General features: G+C 36.7%; 1 protein-coding gene across 1 annotated transcript in view; it reads left to right on the forward strand.

The window, feature by feature from the left end:
- Nucleotides 1–9759: 9759 nt before the first annotated feature.
- The window catches only part of TFEC (transcription factor EC), a gene marked incomplete at both ends in the record, with an annotated part of 64376 nt that continues 50580 nt past the window's right edge, over nucleotides 9760–23555 (forward strand). The window contains 3 exon segments of the mRNA XM_084206925.1: nucleotides 9760–9786; nucleotides 9788–9812; nucleotides 9815–9852. Coding sequence (XP_084063051.1) covers nucleotides 9760–9786; nucleotides 9788–9812; nucleotides 9815–9852 — 90 coding nt within the window.

The raw sequence follows: 23555 nt of genomic DNA on the forward strand, positions 1-23555 counted from the left end.
ATGTTGGAAGTCAGAGTAAACAAGCAAAGTGATCACAATACGGAAAGAAAGCAAAGAAGATATGAAAAATTAGGGAGAACAACACTGAAACCAGCAAAGTGGACATGGCTTGACATACTGCCTTTCCATGACTCACTTTACATTAGAGAAGACAAATTGTGATAACAATTGATTATTTTTTCTGTTGAAAGTGTTTTCTATCTTATGAATACTGATGATAGTCTAAACTGACCATTTGACCAAAATGCTTAAATAGCAATGGTAGCAAATCTGTTTCCAAACTCAGATATTTGATTCTAAGCACTTGCTCTGTGTACTATGATTTCAGACAAATGCCCAGATAACCAACATTTTTTATTTATTTGCAAATTTTCTCCATTATTACTTTATATTAATTTACTTCAGAGTTTGTTACCTTCAGAGACCTTGCAAGTTCAGACCAAAAGTAGCTCCACAAAGGCCTGGTAGCTCTGTGAGGTGCATTGACACAACTGTAGCTGCAGTCAATTCCTTATTCAGAAGAAACTCTATTGCTCTCTAAAGCAAACAAAAGGTTTCTTTCTTTTTTTTTTTTTATGGCAAAAGATTATGAAACTAATACTTGGGTTGGAACTGCATGGTAAATATAAGCTTACAACTTTCATCATTAGTGCTCTTAAAAATCATAGATAGATACATTTCTAAAGAACAAACTCTACTTTTTGTTCATATCTGGACCATTAACAATTGAACTGTGTCCTGCCTTTCTAATATCAAAAGAGGCAGACTATAGTTACAGAATAAAGGGTGTGAATAACTAAAAAAATAGATTTTATTAAGTCCTGAGATAAACTATGGTATCTAATACACAGAGAATGAAAAAAAATGTTGCTACTACAACCTCCAACTGACTTGGTGAGAATTTTGCCTTGAAAAATTCAATTGAACTGCATACAAATAAACAATGTCATCCACTTTGTAGCACTGAAAATGAAGATTTTGTGGCTTAAGTGATAATATTGATAGTTAAAATATATTTCATACATAATGCTTAAAGAATCATCTAGTTCATTCAAACTCCAGGATTACTTCCCTCTAGATTTTTTCTTCAGTTAGTAAAAATGCCAACAAGATTTGAATACTAGCATTCAGTTCATGCCTTTTGGGGGTTGGGGGTCATTGACTCCAGCAGCAATTTTCTGGCCTCCACTGGCAATTTGACAATATCACATAAATTGTAATGTTTCACCCTCCACAGTCTGACTGTGAGGAAGGTGTCATATCTTGCAGGTGAAAATTTTTTTGCAGAGACACAAATTCGTTTCCTCATAATACAAGGTTTAGCTTCCATAAATGCCTACACGGATCCAGCTTTTTAGTCATGTAAATAATAGGCATCTAATTAAAGCTCATTGCCCAAGTCTCCTTCTGTGATGAACCATAAGAGAGGAGCATGTCCAGAGGAATGAAAAAAAAATTCCTGCTTTTTTATGAAGTCTCCCAGGGGTATCTGAAAGTGATTCACTTTCTGGAGATCCTTTCTCTTCCTATTGTCCAAAAGACAGACTTTTTCATAATGTAGACTAGAAAAATTCCTCTTAGAGATGAATGTCACTTGTGATGAATGCTCAAAATTATCCAGGGACTCAAGTTCAGGTAGGAAATTGCACCTGAGTCTTTAATGTCTTTGTGTAACAGGTAACCATGGAACTATTCTTCTTGCAACCCAGATGATCTTCCTCTAGAGACTGAGTCCACTTCTCTTATAGCCGAGTGAATCACGAAGTCTTTTCTCCCCTTCAAGTCAGTAATGTGTATTTCATTCTTTCACAGCAGGATTACAACAAATACTGCTCTACAAATGACTGTGAGATGCCAAAGTATCTTTTAGGATAGTGATATAGAGAGCTCTGTGACCTGCCTGACATTGTGCTTATCTTACACTGACCACTGGTAGTCAAGATGAATTGGTAACCTGATGTCTTCTGATATCAAACACAAAATATTTCATATTAGATGTTGTGTGTTAACTATCTTGTATATCCACAACGTAAAAAAATTCTACAGTAGTTCTGCAGTTAAACAAATATCACTTCCCTGCAGGCTGGTTAAGGATTGCCACCTGTAAACCAAAAGACCTGGGACCAATTTCAAAACCCACTGATGGCTTTTTGACTTTATTGAGCTTTACATCCAGCCTACAGAAGCAGAATTTTACATGAAGAATCATTCTGTGTTCAGATAGAAAAATAGCTTGAAAACATTTTTAAAGCATTCCAGCCAGTGATACTTTCAAGAGACTTGGTCTGACCAGACACTCCACTGATTTGTATTTAAAGCATTATTAAAAAACGTGCTATGGAAGGTATTATTTTGGATCATAGGCAATAAAACTTAAGGGGAATCCAGCTCTTTAGAACCCTGTGTCTTTTTGAATAAAATTGAACACATGTAAAATGAAAAAGCCCCAAACAAAACCATGAACCTTTTCTGTGCTCTTATTTGAAATCTTTATATCAAGTCAGGCCTCAGTGTGTACAGAGCTATTTTAAGCACAGTTTCTACCAAAAGAACTGCTGATGACATTTCAGAAGTGATTCCCTCACTGCTGTGCTCCAGTTAATGGGCCACTCTTGTGATAGCAGCAGTATTGCTTCTAAAAATGTGATGATCTGCTGCAGATAGAAACATCTTTTTCTGCATTATGCCCATTGATTAAAAAAAACATACTAAAGCCTTATCCGTAGAATTTAGACTTGGAGGAAATGAGGCTTAACTGGACTTGTTCTCAAAAATAATAAGAGAATCTACTAGAAGGAATAGGCTCTTTTCAACCCTTTTCCCCTGATAATTTGGTACACTTAATATATAGATATACCTATGACTCCCTGTAAGCATAGATATACCTGCTTAAAAGACATTCTATACGTATGTGTGGAAGTGTATATATCAATGTCAAAAGCTGTGAGGAGTGGTCCATTGTCACTTCACTGGATATTACACCATAAATATGCATATGAGCCCTGAACTAGTGCTCTCAAATGTCTGCTCCCTTCTCATTCATAATGTTTTATTACAGAAATAAGCACCTGGTAATCAAACAGACAAGCAGCCTATGATTGCTGTTGAGGTAGCTGTGATACACTGTTTAACACATTTGCACTAGGTCAGGTGCTTAGATGAGGCACATTAAGCTGATATTCCCAAAAATGGCTTTATGACTGGGAAATGCAATCTCCATGATTTCAGTTAATTAGTGAGTTAATTACACAGCAAACAGGTGAATATATAATTTTTGCTTTTCATCAGTAATACCTAAACTCTCTGAAGTGTCAACAATATGCAGCTACTTAATCTGAAGAACATTATCAATTATTTTTTCTACAATTACTTTTTTCACAGTGGGAAGATGAATGTGGATTTTCTTTTTAGCTTCATGGTGTTCCTCCAAATATAAGCATAATTTTTTATGCAGCTTCCTTGCTGCCAGTGTTGGCTGTATGCAGTGATTCAGTTCATTTGATTACTTGGTGGCTCCTTAGTTCATAATGTGCATTAGCTCTTTCAGAAAGTATTTCTGAAATACTCACTGAAAAGGGAATATTCCAGGTGAAATATTAAATGGTGCTCTTCAAGACATCCACAAATACAATATACATTTTTAATTCAATGTCTTTCAGTATGCAAGTCACTGCAATTTCAATTATTAGATAATAGTCAGAAACTAGATCGCATGAGACGCTGATGGTATAATTTGAGAAAATCCTGCTTCAGAAACTTAAAAAAAATGATTGGAGCTTCTGATCATCTGCTTGAAATCCACTTTAGTGTAGACTGATTCAAGTCTGATTTTCAAAAGGTTTTATACTTTGTTTCACCTCCACTGTTTTTAATATCAGTTTTACTGCATCAGTTTTTTTCTCCTCACTACCCCTTTTCTCCTACATGCCATTGCTCCTACATGCCATCCTTTTTTGCCTTCAACATGTACTACATATTCAACCCAGTGAAGTCATATTTCCTATCATACCTGTTTTCTGCCTTTCAATCAATATTAAAATTGTAGAGTTGTTTCACAAGATTTCTTCATACTATGAGAAAATACAATATTTTTTAAAAATAACTGTTGAAAGAGCAAGAACATTATTCCATTCCTTCTGTATTGTCTCATCTTCATATCGTTGTAGATGTGAGGTCTTGTAGCTTTTTGTGGGATCCAAAGGATACCACTGTGACTTTGTAACTTCTCTGAAATCAGTTGAGAGTTTTGGATTAAAATTCCTGAAATTCCTGCAAACTCAGAATCAATAAATATATTCGATTTTTGTTTTAATAAGGGGGTATACTATAGAAATCTAGATTTTTTTGTTATCTCCTATAGGACGAGTAATTCCTTAGGTTGTTCTGTATTCAATAAATAAAAACCTTTTGAATATGCCTCAGCATGAAACAGTGTTCTGGGAAGCTCAAAGTGCCATCCATCGCTTTCCCAAGGCAGCAATATCTGATCATTTTTAGCATAGCTTCCTAAAGAAATGTGGCATGTTTTGATGGCTGTTTCTGTCTGTTTGCTCCTCATAAACCTTTCTTTCCTTCCACCTCAATGTTTTTGCTCCAGCAGTCCAGTTTCAACAGAACTGCATTGAGGTGTCACACTAATCCACAGGCAGATGGGGGAAAAAGCATAAACTGTACAATGGGAAAAGACAGCTCTTAATGAGTCTGCAGAGTAATGAGCAAGGGCAGCAGATGAGTGGGGATGCTTGGGTTTATTTGGGCTCAGGAGCCCGTCTGCTGAAAGCTCCCTTCCCTGGCAGGGGGTGTGATCACCTCTTGGAAAGTGCAGCGCAGTGATCATGGACAACAATCCAAACTGGGTAACTTGGAATCTTGGGAGGGAAAGCTTTAAGGGAAATAAAGCAGAATCTCTGGGAAACAGCAGTTTATTTGTTTCACTATTCATGGAAGAGCTTGTTCATATGGAACATTCAAATAATACTGTGTAAAGTAAAGTTCTCATTGTAAGAGACACTATGGAAGTATTTTATTTATCATATTTCAGCTCACACTCATTTTGAGGCTGATCCTCTGTGTCTATTTCTGCACTACAGGTTTTTAGGGTAGTGTAACAAATCAGTGCTTTTTGCCTGGTGTGTTGAATTTTGAACAAGGTTTTCTAGTTTTTTGCTAAGCTTGCAGTGTTTCAATAGATACCCTTATTATCTGAACACTTGAGATCTCTAATCTACTTCAGTGAAGTCCTTTTCGATGCAGAAAAGTTCATGGGAAATATATAATATTGGTAATGATGATGATGATGATGATGATGATCATCATCATCATCATCATCATCATCATTATTCCTGTACTTATTTTTCAGGCAAAGTTCCTAATCAATACCAATAATTTAAAATGAGAAAAATAGGCTTTTTCTACTGTTCAAAAAAGATATCCTGCTTACTGGAAAAGAGAGAGAATCTAAAAATAAGATGCAATTCCCAGGGCAAAAGCACAATTTCTGGATTGTATTACTGAAAGTAGAAAGATGAATTAATGTGAATAATTTCAGAATCAATCTTGCTGTATTTAACACACATCTGGCCTTGGACGGCAGCATTTTAAATGAAATGAAGAAATAGTTTGATAGAACTCTTTATGTATTTTATTTATCATTATTGACAAGAGATCTAACTTGTTTCCACTTTGGAAAAAGAGGTAATTTTTAGCTTAATACTGTTCAGTTCTTACAGAGTTTAGATGCTCAGGTTTTAGTCTGCCAGGGCAAAATATTTTACATGCAGTTAAAAATCTAGTTGAGAATAGCTACTTTTTCTCTAAGCACTTTTGTTGCTGTTTGTGCTTTTTTTCAAGCTCAAATCAATTGTTCCTGTAGGCAATCAACTCCTATTTCTGTTCCCTGCTGTATTTCATATCTAGTGCAAGTTCAGCTTATGTTGTGGTTCATGGTGGCCTTTTATTAGTGTTCTGATGTAGAAGTTGAATATTAAACTGTAAGCTATAATAATATGGGTTCCTGTTCCTCCTGATTTCTCAGGAAGAAAATAATTTACATTTCATACAGGTTTGGACATATAGGAAAGAGTCTAGAAGACTTCCAAACTTAGCCACCACACGTGATATGGGACTTGTGACAGACCTTTGCACTGGGCTGCTCCTGTGGAAGTTGTAAGGGGCTGATATTGACTGCAGCAACAGAGCATTTTCAGAAGCCTCTACTGTGACTGAAACAGGTTGTAGTCAGAAGTTATTGGATAATTCTGATTTGTTCCACCAGATCAGTGCCCCAGTGTGCAGAACATTATACAGACATAGCGAGCTACTTCCTTAAGGGCCTTACAGCTTTAAAAGACTTTATTGACAGAAAGCACATCTTAAACTTTAAAAGTTTCAATGTCAAATCCAGCAGTATAGAAAAAAAAAGTGGAAAGGATAGCAGTAATCATTCAATGCAGATACTGAAGCTGTATGTTTGTTTAAATACTTTGGCTGGTATTTTACTTTTCTGCATTAAAAAATAGTTGAAGCTATATCTGAAACAAAATGTTCTCAGTTCTCTGAAATAAAGAGACATTCTTAGCTCTGGGGGTCCTAAAATATTCCTGTAAAAATGAAATCTACCTGAAAAATTAGGACTCTGTACAAAGTAAATTTAATTGGCTTCTTCAGTGTAGAAAAGCAATATGTAGAAATTTAGGAAACTGGCATATAGAAATTATCTTGTGCATAGAAACTGTAAATTCTCCACTGTCTTGCCCAGAATGGGTTATTTAATCTCTGCTTTAAATGCTGTGATGGGTTCCAGCTGAGTGAGGTGTCAACTTGTGTGGTCAGATGCCCCTGAAAATATTGCCTCAGTTTAACAACACTGTAAGAATTGTAGCAGACACGTTTTTCAAGGGAGAGAGAAGAAACTACTGGGAGAGAGCAGCCACATGCTGGAATGGGTCTAGTCTTCTGTGAGCAGCATCCTGAGGTAAGATCCCAGAGGATCAGAGGTCTTCCTACCTCCTCTGCCTGGCACAAACACTCCTCAGCACAGCTCCTGGTAACACAATGTGTGGTGGCTCTCCATTTATGTGATATACTCAGCATTATCAAGGCACTCAGAATTTGGAGGCTGGATTTTACAAAACCAATTTTGGTGGTTTATGGATTTAGCATAAATCTCTCTTTTAAGGAATGATTACTTGGGAATGTTTATTCTGTTGAATTTTTGACTATATTATCACAAGCCCAGCGTACATTTGCACCACTGATGTAAAGTACACAGAGTGTACATTTACACCATTGATGTAAAGTACTCTTCTGCTTTGGATTTAGACAGCATTCTCCTATTTGTATAAAGGCGATTATATTATTTTCAGATGTTAAAATTGCACTTCTTTCAAGAGAAATTAATTTACACCTGCTTTATCTGAATTACATATTAATGAGACAAAACCTTATGTTCAGGCTATATTTAATGAGGAAAAAAGTCAATTTATGGAGTCCAAAAGTTCCGTATTTTCTGCATGGACACAACTATGAAAAGCAAATTACTTCACAGACCTCTCTGCTTTTTAGTTTGGATGCTAAAAGAGCTGAGTTTAAATGGAACACTTAATAAGTCCAAATTCATGGCTGATGAGTTTGAATTAGTCCAGTCAACACGTCAGTCTATGGAGTGTGGTTGGAGATTGTATTTTGTTTGGACTAACAGAAATATTTTGCACATTGTTCACCTGAAGATGGAGCTTGAGTGGTTCCGAATACATATGCAAACTATAACTTGTCACACAGAGCTGTGGTTAGTAACTTTCTATTTGGACTTTGTACAGGGGAAAAAGCACCATCTTAAGCTTATTTAGATTCTTGTGGCAGAAAAATGAAATCTATAAACAAACTTTCTTTCTTTAATCTTCCTCAACTAACCTATGCTCCTGGGTGTTTTACAGATTCTAATGTAAGACTCCTGTAATTATTGAACTGTTCTTTTGACCTGGTTGCTTGAAGGATATTGGATTTCTCTTATCTGCAAATGGAGATTAGCAGTCAGATCACCTGAAGTGCTAAAACACTGCTAATTTTTTAAAAACAGATTTATTGCAAAACCTTATTTTTCCTCCCTACCTTGAACTTCAGCATTCACATTTCACTCATTGTATTATCTGTTCTGGGTAATTTGAGGATGACATTCCTGGGATAAATTTCTAGTATGCACTTTAAGGTCTCCAGTACAATTTTATTAGCTAACTGGTGTCTCTGGAAAAGAATAATTACATAGTTGGATAATTACTTAGGTAGTGCTAATAATAATTTAAAATAATTAGAGGGTGTTCTCTGTGGCTGCTGTTTCCTGGTTATTTTGGTGACTGCTTTCTTAAAGGACTTCTTGCCTGTGCATACTTCAGCTCACAGTACTCTCTGAGGACCTCTTTTCTTTACATTCCAACTTTTCAGGTAAAGCCATTGATTACACAGTTCCCAGACACACAGAAGTGTCTATGAGGACCTGAAATTGCCTGCAGTGTAACTACCTAAAAAATAGGGTATATCTAATTGTGATTAGGCTTGGTCCTAATTCTGTCCCTTCTGATTTGTGCCCCCAAACTATAGTCCAAATTTACTAATTTCAAGGGTTGTTGGAGCAGGAATTTGGGCATCTGTGGCAGAAGAATACCAAACATATAATGAGTGACCAAGCTGAGAAAACAGACATAATCTTCCCCATTTTGAGTGAAAACAATGAGTCCTAAGTTGCTTTTTCTGAAACTTGAAACCCATCAACAGTTCTGAGTTTGTGAACAGGAGCCTGAGCTTTGACCTCACAGAACAGTCAAGGTTTTATTTCCCTTTTTTGTATTCTCATTATTAAAATACATTCCTTCTTTGGTACAAAATTTTCTACATGGAAATATTCCTAGCACTAAGACCAACAAAGAAATTAGGTATTTTCCTTTTGTTAACTAGAACACCACTCTCCTAGAAATTGTCTCTTTAAAGGTAAAGTGGTATCTACCTCTCAATTTAGCAAAGATCACTTCTGACAAAAGTGAAGAGTGCGTAAGGGCACGGAAAAAAATGAAATTGAAAATTAAATATTTTAAAATAATTCTTATTCCTACAAATTGAAAATGAATACTAGACGCCATGCTTGTAAATAAAGCAACAGGCATATGGGGAGGAAAAAAGTGTCACTAGGGCCAGTGACCTCCACAAAGAAAGAACAAGACAGTTGTAAACATTATCTGTCCAGTTCACAAACCTTCCTTCAGTCTCTGTTTACAAGCCTGAGAAAAACATTTTAGGCAAAGCTTTAAAAGAGCCTGGAGGACTGTACAAAAATGCCAAGAATTGGATTAATTGGCATAATGCAAGGTGGCTGGGCACAGCTGGGGAAAGTGTCAGTGTAGGGAGAATCCCCACCAAGTAAGACTGTCTGTGCAATTAGCTATCTGAACTCTAACCCTTCCAGAATAATTAATGAATAACAGAGGGGATCAAGACAAAGACACAAAGTGATTTGGTGGGTGCTAGCAAGTAATACATCAAAGAATGCTGGTAATTGGCCCTGTGGCTTTCATTCTTTGCCCTATTTCTTTCAATTCATTGACTCAAAATAATGGGTTCAGGTTCATTATCAACAGGTTTTAGCTGCAAGAGCACAACACTTCAACAAAGCTATGATTGTAACAGTGCTGGTGGCTAAGCAAAAGTTGTAGAGTGTAGCACACTCCCTTGAAAGGGAAAGTAGCAGCATAGTCCCAGGCTTTGTCTTACATGAAACAGTTGGTATCCACGAATTTGCTCTGAGTTTCCTAAGACCTGGTGTTCGCCGAGGTTACGATGCTGGAATACAGCTGGTACGGGCAGGTACGTACAGCTCCCTACAAACATGCTACAGCAGCAACATCCATATTCTGTTCCTTCAGCTGTAAGAAATGAAACAGAATTCCTGACATCATGAGTCACATGTACATGACATTATTTGCATACTAATGGAGACAGTTTAGAGACTTTTCTCTCCCTGTTTTGGCGGCATTGAAGTAAAGGGAAAATTTATTATTTTGAATCTTTTAAAATATCTTTCTGATCTGCAAAATTTTACTTGAGGGTTTGAGTTTGTTTGTTTGTTTGTTTGGTTTGTTTTTCTTTCCTGAAATCAGAAATGGAATCTCCACTGTTCTGCTTATTTCTAGTGTAAATGCTGTTGTAGAAGGTTGATATAACTGTTCAGAACATACTTAATTAATTGGAATGGCTTTTGATAAAGAACAGAAGAAGAAGAAGAAAGAGGATATTAGAGAAGTCATCTTCAAAGAGTGAATGATATGTATTTTTTCTCTGCTGTCATTTTGCCATGGTCACTTCTCCCTAGTAAATATTGTTATACTCTAACCACTGCAGTAAATACAATTGCATTTATGGTTAAAATCTGTGTAGCGCTTTAGCTAAAAACTGTCCTTTTGGTTTAGTATTTGAGAAATTTGAGAAGTAGTTTAAATTTATAAGCTTACTTATAAGCACAGTTGGGTGCAAAATTATTTTTCTTCTTGGTTAATGATGTTATTCTGAACTTAGGTTCACAGCAAATAGACAAAATGGTGTAAATGTTTTAAATAGCCAACTGTGCTCCTTATTATCATACGCAACAACGTAAAAACTACCCATTTCCTTTGACAATCTGTGAGGAGATAGTCTGCAACTATTTTCTGTCTGAGTCTTACAGATCAGATTCTGATCTCCATTATACCACTGTTGATCTGAAAGAGCCTGAATGAACTTTATGCAGAATTTAATTTCAAGAGGACTATGTTTTATGATTGTGAAATCATACAGTAGGATATTGAGTAATAATAAAATTAGAGAAAAATTTTCTGATACAACTTGTGGTATTTAATTTTCATTTCAGTCGTATTTCAGTGAATGACAATTATATATTAAATATTCAAATACACATGTGAATTACCAGTGTATAAATGCAGCTATAAATGCAACAATGTGGTGCATGACAAACAGCCTCAGCCATTTAAGTGCAGTCATGCTGTTTGACATAATGATGTCACTGATCTGTGCGTGGTTGTTCTTTGCTGTTGTCTTCTATTACACATGTTCCTCCATTAGAACACGTGCCTTATCAATAGCTTTGCTTGTGCTATAGGCAAAAGTACTGCAGCTCAGGAAAGGCTTCATTAGAGTTAAATTGAATAGTTATCTTCTGATGAATTCTAAGCAACACTTCCTGGAATTTTAAAAAACTTTAAATGTTTGTTTTAAAACACTGCTTTGCACTGGGAACGATGCTCCAAGCTGAGTGTGACAAAGCTGTTAGTCAGAATGTTTGCTCTCTGCTCTTTGTGATTCCAAGTGGTTTTGGCAGAGGTTTCTTGTGAAAATCTCAGCATGACTGAGATGATACATGAAACACTTTGAGAGTATTTCAGAATTGTTAAGTTCAAAATGCAGTTCTTTCTGAGGCTTTTCATAGCACTGAGGAAGTCTTTTCCATCTGTTCACACTAGGACAAGAATGCCATGAATATATATATATATATATATATCTATATATCCTCACAATAATAACTTTTAAGTATGGCAAAGAAAGAGTAAACTGTGATTTTTTAGTCTTGCCACTATTATATGTTGTTAAAATAAATATTTAAAAACTACTTGTATTGTGAAGAGCCGTACTCCAAGTGCTTTCTGTCGCACATATATTTCAAGTTCCTGAGTTGACAAAATACTGATTGATCTTGTCTCAGAGGTTCTTACATTTTTTCAGAAAGTTGCTCCTCTTTTTGTATAATTTTGCCTTCAAGTGAATAACAAGACTTTGGGGGAGAAGGAAAATCGTTATTAAAAATACACACAGACTTGATCAAAATAACTTTGATGGCTAGAATGATGAGTACAGCCATTCTCTTCCTTTGACAGATTTTTTTTGCCTGAGATTTGAGGGCACCAATATTGATTTAGAAAGCTCCGTCACTCAATTTTAAATGAATTGAAAACTTTTCCATTTTCTCACCTATCAGCCTCCATAAAAAAGGAGATGCTCTTGCAGGGAAAAGTGCTACTCTCACTTTGGATATCACAATGTGTTTATGATGTGGGGCTTAACTAAATAGCTGCCCTTTTTGTGACTAGGAAAAGAAGACAATCTTTATTTAGGGTTGGAGTTCTGGCTGTAGCAGCTGGATACAAGTCTGGATCCTAGGCTGGACTGTGGGACCTGGATCCCCTTGAGGGCATTCTTTCCATCAGGTACCCTCTGCTTTTCTTCTCTCTGATGGAAGTGACAACAGTAGAAGCCTGTTCCCTGCTCTCCCATTCCTGCAAGCAGCTGCACTCCAGAGAAAAGGCAGAAAGCTGCATGTGTCTGTGCAGCAGCCTGGATCCTTTTGAACCACAGAAAGTTTCCCTGAAATGCACAGGGAGCTGACACTTTCTACTTATGATTGTCAAAAAGACTCTTAAGCACTAAAAATGGATTTGGTTTGGTAGCAGAAGTAACTGTAAATGGGAAATGGAGCTGAGGGACAGTTGTGTTTCTCAAACATGCTCAGTTCCTGTCTTTTAGTGAGAACAGGAACAGCTCCAGACTTTTAAGGACGTTTAGCAGATGAGAATTAAAATACAACTCATTGCATTGCTTTCTAATAGAGAGTGCACAAAGCCTGCAAAAGAGAAGGGAGTCTTGGTTGCTGAAGGTCAGTTCGTGTTTCAAAGGCTGACCTCCTTTGAAAAGGGTCTCTCTGCCTAGTGTTCCCATAGGAAGGGACCCAGGGGCTGGATTCATGCTGGCCTGCGGTCAGGGAAGTGCTGAGCTTCCGTTCAAATCGCTGTTCTCTGAAAGAAAAGGCATTTCAGTGCAACCTTAGGAGTCTTTGACTAAGATCCGGACACTTTCTGAAGCAGGGTCTTCATTTGGCTGATATGATGTGCTTGAAAATCTCAAAGGCTGCAAACTTTGCAAAATCCAGATTCTTCTTTGCTGTATTTTTTTTAATCTTAACTTGGTATGGTTTATTTGGCACTGCACAGAGCCTTACAGGAACTATTAGCAAAACATGGGCTGAATTGGTCTGGGAGAGAAAATAGTATTTTTTTCTCAAATCCCTAGGTACCATAAAGGGAAAAGTATAGGATGGCAGTAACTAGACTCAGGGATTACAATCTGTACATCAAAGCTTCATTCCTAAACTTTCATTTACCAAATTTATTACCAAGTCTTCCAAAGATAACGATATTGACCATGACAAAGCCCTCTGAGATTATTAGGTAAAAGGTTTATATAGCAGGAATATATTACAATAATGGCATTTAAATTTAATTATTTCTTTAACAGTGATTAAAGGAAATATTTTTAGCTTTGGAAAGGAGCTGACCCCTGTAATCAATAATGTTTGTACCTCCTTTGCAAAGTGTATTGCTTATACAAAAGAACAAGAAATCATGTCTGGATCTCGGGGAAAAGGATGGCAGGATGTGGAAGGGCACAAGGATGCTGAAAAAAGAATCCTGACCAGCCACTTCTCATGGAAATTACTGAGGTGGAAGACAAAAACAGGAAACAATTGAGGAGAATGCTTTAGATATTAGATCTGCTAATGTGTCTTGCCCAACCAAGAAGTGTGGCTAAGACATCTCTCCCCTCCCCCCTTAGGGCCAGGCCTTCATTTTTTTGTGTCTTTTGCCTCTTGGTCTCTTCCATGATGGTTTTTATACCACCTGCAAGCATTTTTTCTGGCTGGAGGTTCAAATGAGTAGATCTCAGGGAAAGGCAAGTAGATGTCCTAGTATCTCTTTTTAAATTTTTGCTGTGAGGATAGCAATGACATCTTCAGCACTTGGTAAGGCAGCTCTGTTTCAGTGTCCAAGTGTTATGTCTGTCTGACGTTTTTGGTCCCTGAACAGCTTTTGGTATTGGATCTCTTCCCTGCTTGGTGATATCAGAGGTGTTATTAACTTCTCCCAGCGTTGTTGCTAAAAATTGTGAACTGCTGTTTGAAATTGTGAACTGCTGTTTGAAATTGTGAACTCCTTGCATCTGGTTTTGTGCAATGGAATAAGAACTTGTTTGTGAGAACTTTCAAAGTATTTTTGTAGCTTTCAAGTAAAGAACAAGTAAACCAGGAAAATGCCATGCTAATTATACCTCATTTGTCATTACTGGTGTCCTCCAATACTTGCCTCTCATGAAGAGTTAGGTAAATCCTTTAATATTACACAGAGAATAATACAGTGCAAGAGAAAATGCAGTGGATGCAACTCCTATGTTGGAAAGTATTTGAATGTGCCCATAGCACTTACAGCAGTGTTAAAACTAGGCTTTCAAGAGGAAAAATTGCCTCCCTTAAGGGTATAGTATATAATTAGTACTGTAAGAATTTAAAAAAAAAAAAGTTTAGGGGTCTTAACATGATTTCTAGTTATTCGTAATTTGGAGGAATTAATCGCATTATCTGAGCCTATCCTGATCACAGAAGTTTTTAATCAGAATCTGGGGTGAAAAATGTGTCTTCAACACCACATAAACCAGAGTTTCCCTACAAAATACAGAAAGCCTTGATCCATATTCAAGTTCTTTTCTTGAGTCTCCCTATTGTGATGAAAGCGTCATCTCATCTTGTATTAATTTTGTCTAGATATGTATATATTATGAATATTATTATGCTATAGCTTCTGGGACAGGTTTTCTCATATATTTTTCAGAATTTTAAACTGTTAAAATAATACCTAAAGCTTCCACCTCACTTCAAAAAAAGTGTTTGTTTGTGAGAAGAAGGTGGTGTTATGCAAACTTTGCCCTGTCTGTAACAGCCTATGAAAGTCAAATACAGAAGCAAATTTTTAGTAGTTCCTTATGAAGCAAACTTTGTCCCCACCCTTCATGGGAAGGGAAGCAGGAGCTGTGAAACCCCTGTGCTTGCTTCTCTTGGCGTTACTGACCTCCACTGCCTGGTCATGTCTGCCCGCTGCGCTATGGCTGAGGAGCTGGGGTGAGTACTGGCTGTCCAACTCCAGGGATTATTCTACTTCTGTGCTGGGGAAAACCAGCTGGCAGGAGCTAACCTGGGTTCAGGGACTGCAGGAGAGGATGCAGGACCTCGCAGTGGTGGTGACCAAGAATCCCCCCAATAGCTCCTGCCTGTTGAGTGAGCGTGTGTGAGAGCAGAACTGCACAACAGGGCTCAATGGTGTCGTCATTAACAATCAATTTTAGTTCTTGTATCTTAACTGCCATTGATGCTGCAGTGTATTTTTGTGGCAGGAACGCCCTGGTTAAAAAGTTAGTTCAATGCCTTCACTATTTGGACCACATTACAATTAAACCCTTTTACTTCTATAGCCATAGTGTTGTACCATAGCTAACGGGCTTTAAGTTAGACCCTTAACTTAATAAACTGCTTTCTGAGGAGACAAGAAGGTTTGATTTCACTGTTCTCTAAAATTAAACTTGTTGTACTACAGAAAGAGTACATGATTTTTACTGCTTATTTACACAAAGCTTCAGTGGAGTTCAGTGGAAGTTTTGATGATTAATTCAGAGCAAGGCTCTATTCAAATACTATTCACATGACAGCACACTTTTTCATTGTGCAGTTTTACTGCTTTCACTGATTTATTTTATATTTAATTATTAAATATATTTTTAGAACTATAGTGGCTTTAATGATTGTATGTACAAATGTTAAGTTCATGTTTATGGATGTATAGACAGCTAAATTCATTCACAACTAAGCTCTCTGCCATAAAAACTTGATTTTAAATATAGGCAATTTGTCACCAAGGGAAAGGGAAATAAAACCCACTGATCTAAAACAAAACCTTAATAATGCCCCTCTGTCCCCCTAACTTATAATTACAATTAATGATACTTGGTCTTTTTGCCTCCACAGCCATGGACAAATCTCTCAAATTTGGATGTCCAAAACGTAAATGAATTTTCAAGGCCTGAGAGCATGGTCTACAATAAGATCAGTGGAGACTGGCATTCTTTAGTCACTTTTGTGGTTCTCACAAGATTATCCTGAATGTATACTTTCACATCAAAGTCAGTATGCTTCCTGAAATGCTGAGCAGAGCAACTGACTTTTGGAGAGTTATGCATAAATGTGTTCTGGCACTACTGTGACAACTGACAGGACTGAATGCTAATTTAGATGCCTAATTTAAATCAAGATTAACTTAAAAATTCCACAGTTATTTATCTCAAATAATAAACTAAAGCTGCTTCTGGTTAGCTCATCTAATCTGTGTCATTCTAAGAGATTGACACGTGGGCTGAGCCAGTTGTTATTGTTGTGGAGAAGCAAGATCTGACACAGAGCAATCACTTGCCTATTTTAGACATAATCAGGACACAATTCTCTAATTTAGTTTAAAATCCAAAACTTGCCTTCTGGATCTGACATGAATTTGTATGAAAGAAACATAGCAAAAAAAAAAAAAAATTTTTAAAAATATAACAATGTTATATTTGAAGCTATAATTTTCTCTTCATGTTGACCTGCTATGTGTTCCCCAATGTCAGGAACCCCCAACACCTCTGCTGATCAGGAGATGACAAATATGAGGAATAACACTTGTTTACAGGAGACACATGTCTGTATTCTCTCCAGGGTGACTGGTCACGTTGGGTGAATGCAGGTGTGAGGGTGTACCTAATTGTAAGTGTAATGTATTTAAGAAAACAAAGGTGCAAATCAGAAGTTTCTAAACCAGGTTGGTAAAAGGCAAAGTTTCCCTTGAGCTGTGTGTTGTCCTGGTGTTTTTTGTTTTAATCTGCTGCTCTAAGCTGCTTCACTTTGATAGAGTTGTGTTGCCAGGACACGAGACAGTGAGCTTTCCCAGGCGGTTGCTTTCCCTGCTCCAAAAGCTACAGGAACACTGTGAGGATGCTTTGGCAAAAAGGCATAGGAGGGTTGTGCTGTGAAGCCACCTTGAAGCAGTAAGTGAGGAGCAGGCGAGCAAGGGGCCAGGATTTGTTTCACAGTCATTCTTTTTTGTTGGAAGGCTTCTTGGGACGGTACCGGTACGTTGCCCATCTAGATGAAAGGTAAGCAGGGCTGGTCAATATTGTGGTTAAATCTGCCTGTCACTGGCCTTGTACCAATGGGACAGATTCTGCTGAGCTGTGCAAACACAGGGCTGCAGGCTGTTGTCAACACAGGGCTGGGAACTGAACAAACTCCTTTCTGCAAGCGATAATTATACCACGGTTCAGTAAAGAGCACTTGCAAAGCCCAGCAGAGTGAAGCACAAAATAACCTTGCTGATCAAGCAGCCATACCCGTTGGGATCTGTTAACTTTTCATCTTGGCAGAGACTATATAGGTGGGTTCAAAACCTGCTGGTTTAATGTTTATTTCAGGAAAAATTAAATTAGGATAGGGGAAGCTGCTTCTTAAGTCTCAGGCTAGACATCTCGCAGGAGGTACATATTGTTTTCCTCAGTTTCACATAATGTTTCAAAGTATTGCTTCTTCAGAAGGTGTTCAATCCAGCTGTTTGCCTTTACACAAGGGGATCCCCCTCTTCAACTCCCTGCAATGGCTGCATGTGCTACAAAGTCTTTAGGGGATGAAGTCATATATTGTAGTGCAAAATAATTTTCCCCTTTTTTGGGTATTTAATGAATTGTGACTTTGAAATTAAGAGTAATTATGGTCTATTAAAGTAAGTCCAACCAAACTCAGATAAAACTTTACTTAGGGATTCATTAAGTCTAAATGGCTACACAAGCTGTGTTAGAGGCACTTCATCTGTCAGAAGGATCCAGTCCCTCAGTCATTGCATAGGAATGCACCCTCACTGTCCTAAGATAAAGCTCTTCACCATGGATCTTGGATCAATTTTAATCGAGTGTGTTATTGATTTTGTCATACTGCTCTGAACTTTCTTGTTAAGTCACAGTCTTAAGCAATAGCTGAAAGTTTGGGATGGAGAAGGGGAGACCAAAGCATGAGGAGACACTTGTCAGACTTCTCAGCCTATTCTGGAAGAGGAAGTGCAGGGCATTTTGCAAGATAATCAGGCCTTAAAAAAAAACAACAAAAAAACCCAAACAAACAAAGAAAAAAACCACAAAAAAATTTCAGTGTGTTTTACAACAAATTTCAGAGAGTGTTTAAGGGAAGCAATACATCAAACACAATTCTACAGCAAACAAGTTCAGCAACAGATTTTACTACATATGCTCTCAGTTGTACTCATTTGAATATGGCCAAATAAACAGGAAAATTTGAGTTTTTAATGAGTATTATATGAACTGATCATGACAGTGTTTTAAGTGGAAATTCAAAACCTCTACCACATTGTTTATGGATTCAAAATGTGGAAATAATTTTGATATCACTTTCTACTTTTTCTTTTCATAACTTCCATTCTGTTGACAATATTACATCTCTTCACAAATTCCATAAATGTAATCAATATATTGAGAAACATGAAATATTCTTTTATAATTTCTACTGTTTTTTGCAGAACTGCAATTGCTTTAGCAGCATCATAAACGGTATGCAAATGTGAATGCAAGCCTTCAGTGAAATGTATTGACAGCATTCAACATGAGATATGTTTCACACTGGGGGAAAAATGGACAGAATGCAGAAATAACATGAGAATAATTTACAAACATGAATGAGATGGGCAGACTTAAAAGATGAAGACTAGGAATGATGTGGCAAATGGAATAAAAACCCAAGGTATTAATAAATTTTAAAAACATCCGTAGTCCAGATGTTTATTTACACAAAATTTAACTTGTGAATCAAGTACATGTTGCCTCTCTGTTCTAAAGATGGTCTTCTAATAAAAGAAGTCAATCTTCTTCTTCATCTCAGCATTCATAAATTTTCATTCTCTGGGCTTGATATCTATTTTAAAAAAGGACCAAAAATAGGAAAGTGAAGTATAATGACTTTGAGCAATAACAGCATGACTCAGACTACTTTTTCTTAGAATCCACTGTTAACTCAGACTAAGGAAGGACTCTGTTCAGTTTTAGTTTCTAATACTAGGCTATCTTTTTGGCAGAAGTTCAGTAAAGACAGCTCAAATCTTTGTTGTGTAAATTATGATGCCATAGAAACTTTATTAAAGAGATTCAGATACTCAGATACTATAACTCAGTGTTCAATGAAATGAGTTATAATAAGTCATGGTCTCAGGCAATGTGACCAGCATTCAAAATAAGGATGGTCATTTACCTTACTCATATGAGATAACTTCAGAACCATGTAATTGATAGCATCTGTAGCCCAACAGCTTTAATATATTTAATGATGACAAAACCTTTCCACTGCAGTGTGGAAAATTTTCAAGCTCTGTTTCCAGGAATGTTGCAGGACCTTTGGGGTAACATAATTCCTGCTGCTGTTATCTGGCTGCTCAAGACCCCCTCAAGTAGTAATGTCTTGAGGGGGTGAAGCTGGTACACAGTGAGAGTTTCCTGTTCTCTTTAGGGACCTGCAGGCAACTGAGATTGACTCTGCCACATACCTGTCTAGTGTCTCTGGGCTGCTTTCTGCTCCCCCTCAGAGTGGATGATCTGGCTGCTGCTCAGGGCACCCATGAGCTGTTTAACAGCTGGAAAGAAAGTCACTTTTTCTGAAAATAAGTCCTGAGAAAAGACAGAACCTAAATACTGTCTTTCTCTTCCCAGGAGTAAATAATTTTGGGAGAGCCTGGGCTCCCAGAGGTGAAGGGAGGGTATGAGTTGCCTCTGTGCCTGCAGATGTTTGATCAGGTCTGCAGTTTCTCTTGCTTTACAGTGATGTCTTTGCAAAAAAATGTCCAACCAGTTATAAACACCAATAAGAATTTAGCTTATCTTTATAGTTGCTAACATGATAGCACATTAAAATACCTCTACTTTTTAACCAAACTGAATTAATCAAAATTATCTTTTTCTTTGATGCGCATGAATTCTGTTCATTCTGCAAAATGCTCAAAGGGTTAAATTAAAGATGAAACAGAACACAGAAAGATGCAGGAGAATGTTTCCCTCCTTCAAATCATACTTAAATGATAAAAAGCCTTTCTACAGGGTTAAAGTCAAAGTGTAGATTTCCTGTTATATTTAATAATGTAACTTCTTCATGCATAATGATAAAACTTTATTCTTGTAAATTCAATTTCTGGAATTACCATAATTAATTATGTCAGAAAAGAATGGAAACAATTTATTTTCTGTTTGTTTGAATCTTGTTTAAGCTATTTTTTATGCACAAATATTTTTCTATCAGTATTTTACAAAGGACTTTATGTTTAAAGATCTTTCAATTTAATTCCATTGGTTCATTATTTTTCTCCACATTGCAATTTCTGATTCATACAATTTCAATTAGATTTTATTTTAAGCTATGTTCCATTTTTATGTTAGCAGACTGTGCCTGAAACTGACAAAAAAACCCTGTGTGTCACTGAGGACAGTCTTGATTTTATATCTTTAAAAATTCAACAAATTTATTAAATGAAATTCAATAAGATAGCTTCAAATATATACATATTTAGCAGCTGCTGAAAGTCTGGGTGCACCATTGTTGTTTTGCTCATTTTTGTCAAACAGTACAAGGAAAAGCATGAAGGAAATGAAAAATATCATATAAATATATTAAAAAAAAATTTCAAAGTCTTTGAGCTTCACTTAATATGCCTACAGATGTGCACAATTTGTGCAAGTGAGGAATATTCATAACTGAATGTTGAAACATTAAAGTAAAATGAGTTGAGAGAACTCTTATTTAGAAGTTCCTAATTTACCACTACTAACTTTCAGTTAGAATAAAAAATTTAAATTAAATGCTTGAATGCTCGAAATGTCTCTCTGTCTTTGCTCTGTGCTCAGGAACAGAGGTCTCATTTGGCAGGGAGGATGGTGAGGGGAAAGGAGTAGCAGGTGTCTTCAAATTAGGCATTGCCTGATCAGCTGTGGTGTGCACAGGCACATAGAACTAGGCTTTAATCTTAATTGTGGCTGAACCAGTTGTGTAGGAGCTCTTCAGTTATTTTAGTTGTAAAACTTGTGAATGTTTATTATCCATCAATGCACTAAGCATTTTTGCATAGTAATGGCAGCATTAGTGAAATATTAGGAGCGTTTGATGGGCTTGCTGGGACCAAAAGCTGTGGTGTTGGGTGCTGGGCTTCTCTGGGCTTTGAAGCTGACCACTACTGCAAGGTTTGGGAGTGAAGCCATGCCTTCCTGGGCTAGATTCATAACCTAGGTTTTTTCCTACAGTAGGCTGCAAAACACATGAATTTGAGCTCAAGAGGCAGCTGGGCTCCACTCAGAGGTTAAGGGTAAAGGTGCGGCTATAATTTAGTTGTGGAATTTATCACGTGGTGGTGCTGCTTGTAAAAAAAAAAGCTTCTAAATATAACTTTTAGGGTAAAAAAGGAAAAAAAAAATAACAGCATTTCCCTAATAAGTGAAGCCAACTTAGAGACTCTTGAAACATTTTTTGGGAAAAATTGACAGAATTGACAGAAAGGTATTTTGTGGACATGCTCCTCCATTTCATAACAGACTTATTCTGAGCTACTAGAACTATCGACACCTCTTATTCATTAGGCCAAGTCCCACTAGTTGTAGTCCCAAGTCTTACACAGCCCTCATATAGGTATAAAAGTGAAAGGGAATAAAAAGCCCAAAATACTTTTTGTGTGCTGCAGACAGAGACTTTGAAAATTATAAGAAGTGTAACTTGTCATCAGGTGTAAGTGGGCATGGCGGCCCGTGGCTCCACTGCAGCTACATTAGATGACACAACCTAAAGACCCATGTATAAACATTTTTTTCTCTCATGGTTTTGCAAGCAAAACCACTGATAAACTCTTTCTTTTAAAACAAAGAATGCATGCAAAAATGTGTCCTCTATATTAATCAGACGTACTGTTGAATTTGATAGACCTATCATTTGTACGCTACGTATGTTGTTGCTTTAATGCATTCCCTCACTACTTTGATAAAAGCCTTAAGATGTTGCCACTAGTCCTTTGATGTTTCCTTCTGATGTTGCAGTACCTTTTTTTACTTCTCTTCCAAAAAATCTGTTTTGCATAAACATGAGCAGAGAAGACATTTCTAGTTAAGGATAGGAACATCATGTTCTATCAGTAAAAGGACAAAACGACAAGCTATATCTAGAGTTTTATATACTCTTTTGAAGTCCTTATAGATGAAAATATTGTATATATTTTAGAGAAAATATGATAATATTTTATTAGTTAAAAAACAAAAAAATATCTTGGCTGCTGTGAATTTTCTTGTGACATAACAATTAATTTTCTGATAAACTGGAAGAATAAATCTTACAGTGGCAAGAAAGTATTTGCCTGTCTATTCTTGTCTATAAACTATCAATTTCTTAACAGGGATTTATAGGTTATTATGCAAGAGAAAAGACTGAATTTTTATATTTAGTCTCAGAGTCTCACATTGTATTTTGAAAAATAAAGTTGCTTAATCTGTTTTTTGTTTTTTACTGCAAATAAGTAAGGTATTATTATCGGTGGTGGTAGTAGTAGTAATGGCTGTAGAAGGATAAGAATTGTTTCAACTCGAGATCCCTGTGAAGAGGTGGTGACTTTGTCCCAAGGGGACTAGAATAGTTGTTGCCCTCAGAATTTTCTGAGATGAAAAAGATATACTAATAGTGATAAATAGATAGAGTTATTCAAATTTATCAAGGAAAAGAGATTCAAAGTTTAGCTCAAGGTCGCGTAGGGAAAATGTAGCAAAGGCAGGGAATACACAGCACTCTTGAGTGCCAATCCACTGTAATTTAAGGTACTGGCAAGTACTGTGAAAGAGTGATTTTCCAGTGAATGGCATGACTGTTTTGCTGCATTCAAGAAGAACCTAGCGTAGTGGAGACACATCATGGTCTGGTGATTAAAAAATGTTAACTTAAGCCAAGAAATGCCAGTTGTCTTGCTTCTTCCAAGACATACATATTGTTTGGCTATTCAAAGTTGCATGATCAATCCTCAGCAATGTAAATAGGGATAGAATATTACTTCTTTTTCACAGAACTGAAGCATGGTACACTTCTTAAAGACTTTTTTCATACTTTGCTAATGCAGCATGCTCTGGAAAATTACTCATTAAAGCTCCAGTCCTACAAGCAATTGTCCATATGACTATTTTCCCTGAAATCAGTGAAAGCCCTTCACAAGATACAATGGAAACTCTGAGTAGTTGTAGGATGAGGGCCTAGAAAGGTATTAGCAAGGGTAAGGATATCTTGTACCTATAAGCAGTGATAAAACCGAAACCAACACTTTCACCATCCCACCTTCAACGAGATGGATGGAAATAGAGATAAAGTAAGCTACTAGTTAACAGGGAAATTTGGGAATTGGAAATAAGTAGGTAAAAAATCCCTCCTATTTATCTGTGGAATCAAGATCTATGCAATTATAAAAAGTTGTAAAAGAACAGAAAAATTGAAGAAATAATTGAGAATAAATATTTATTAAATACTTACTGCTTTTGTGTCCACCTTCTGAGTTCTCTGTGTTGCTAAAGATATTGAGTTCAGACGTAGGAGGAAGGAGACACGGGCC

The sequence above is a fragment of the Fringilla coelebs genome (genome assembly GCF_963513975.1).
Source record: "Fringilla coelebs genome assembly, chromosome: 5".
NCBI lineage: Eukaryota > Metazoa > Chordata > Aves > Passeriformes > Fringillidae > Fringilla > Fringilla coelebs.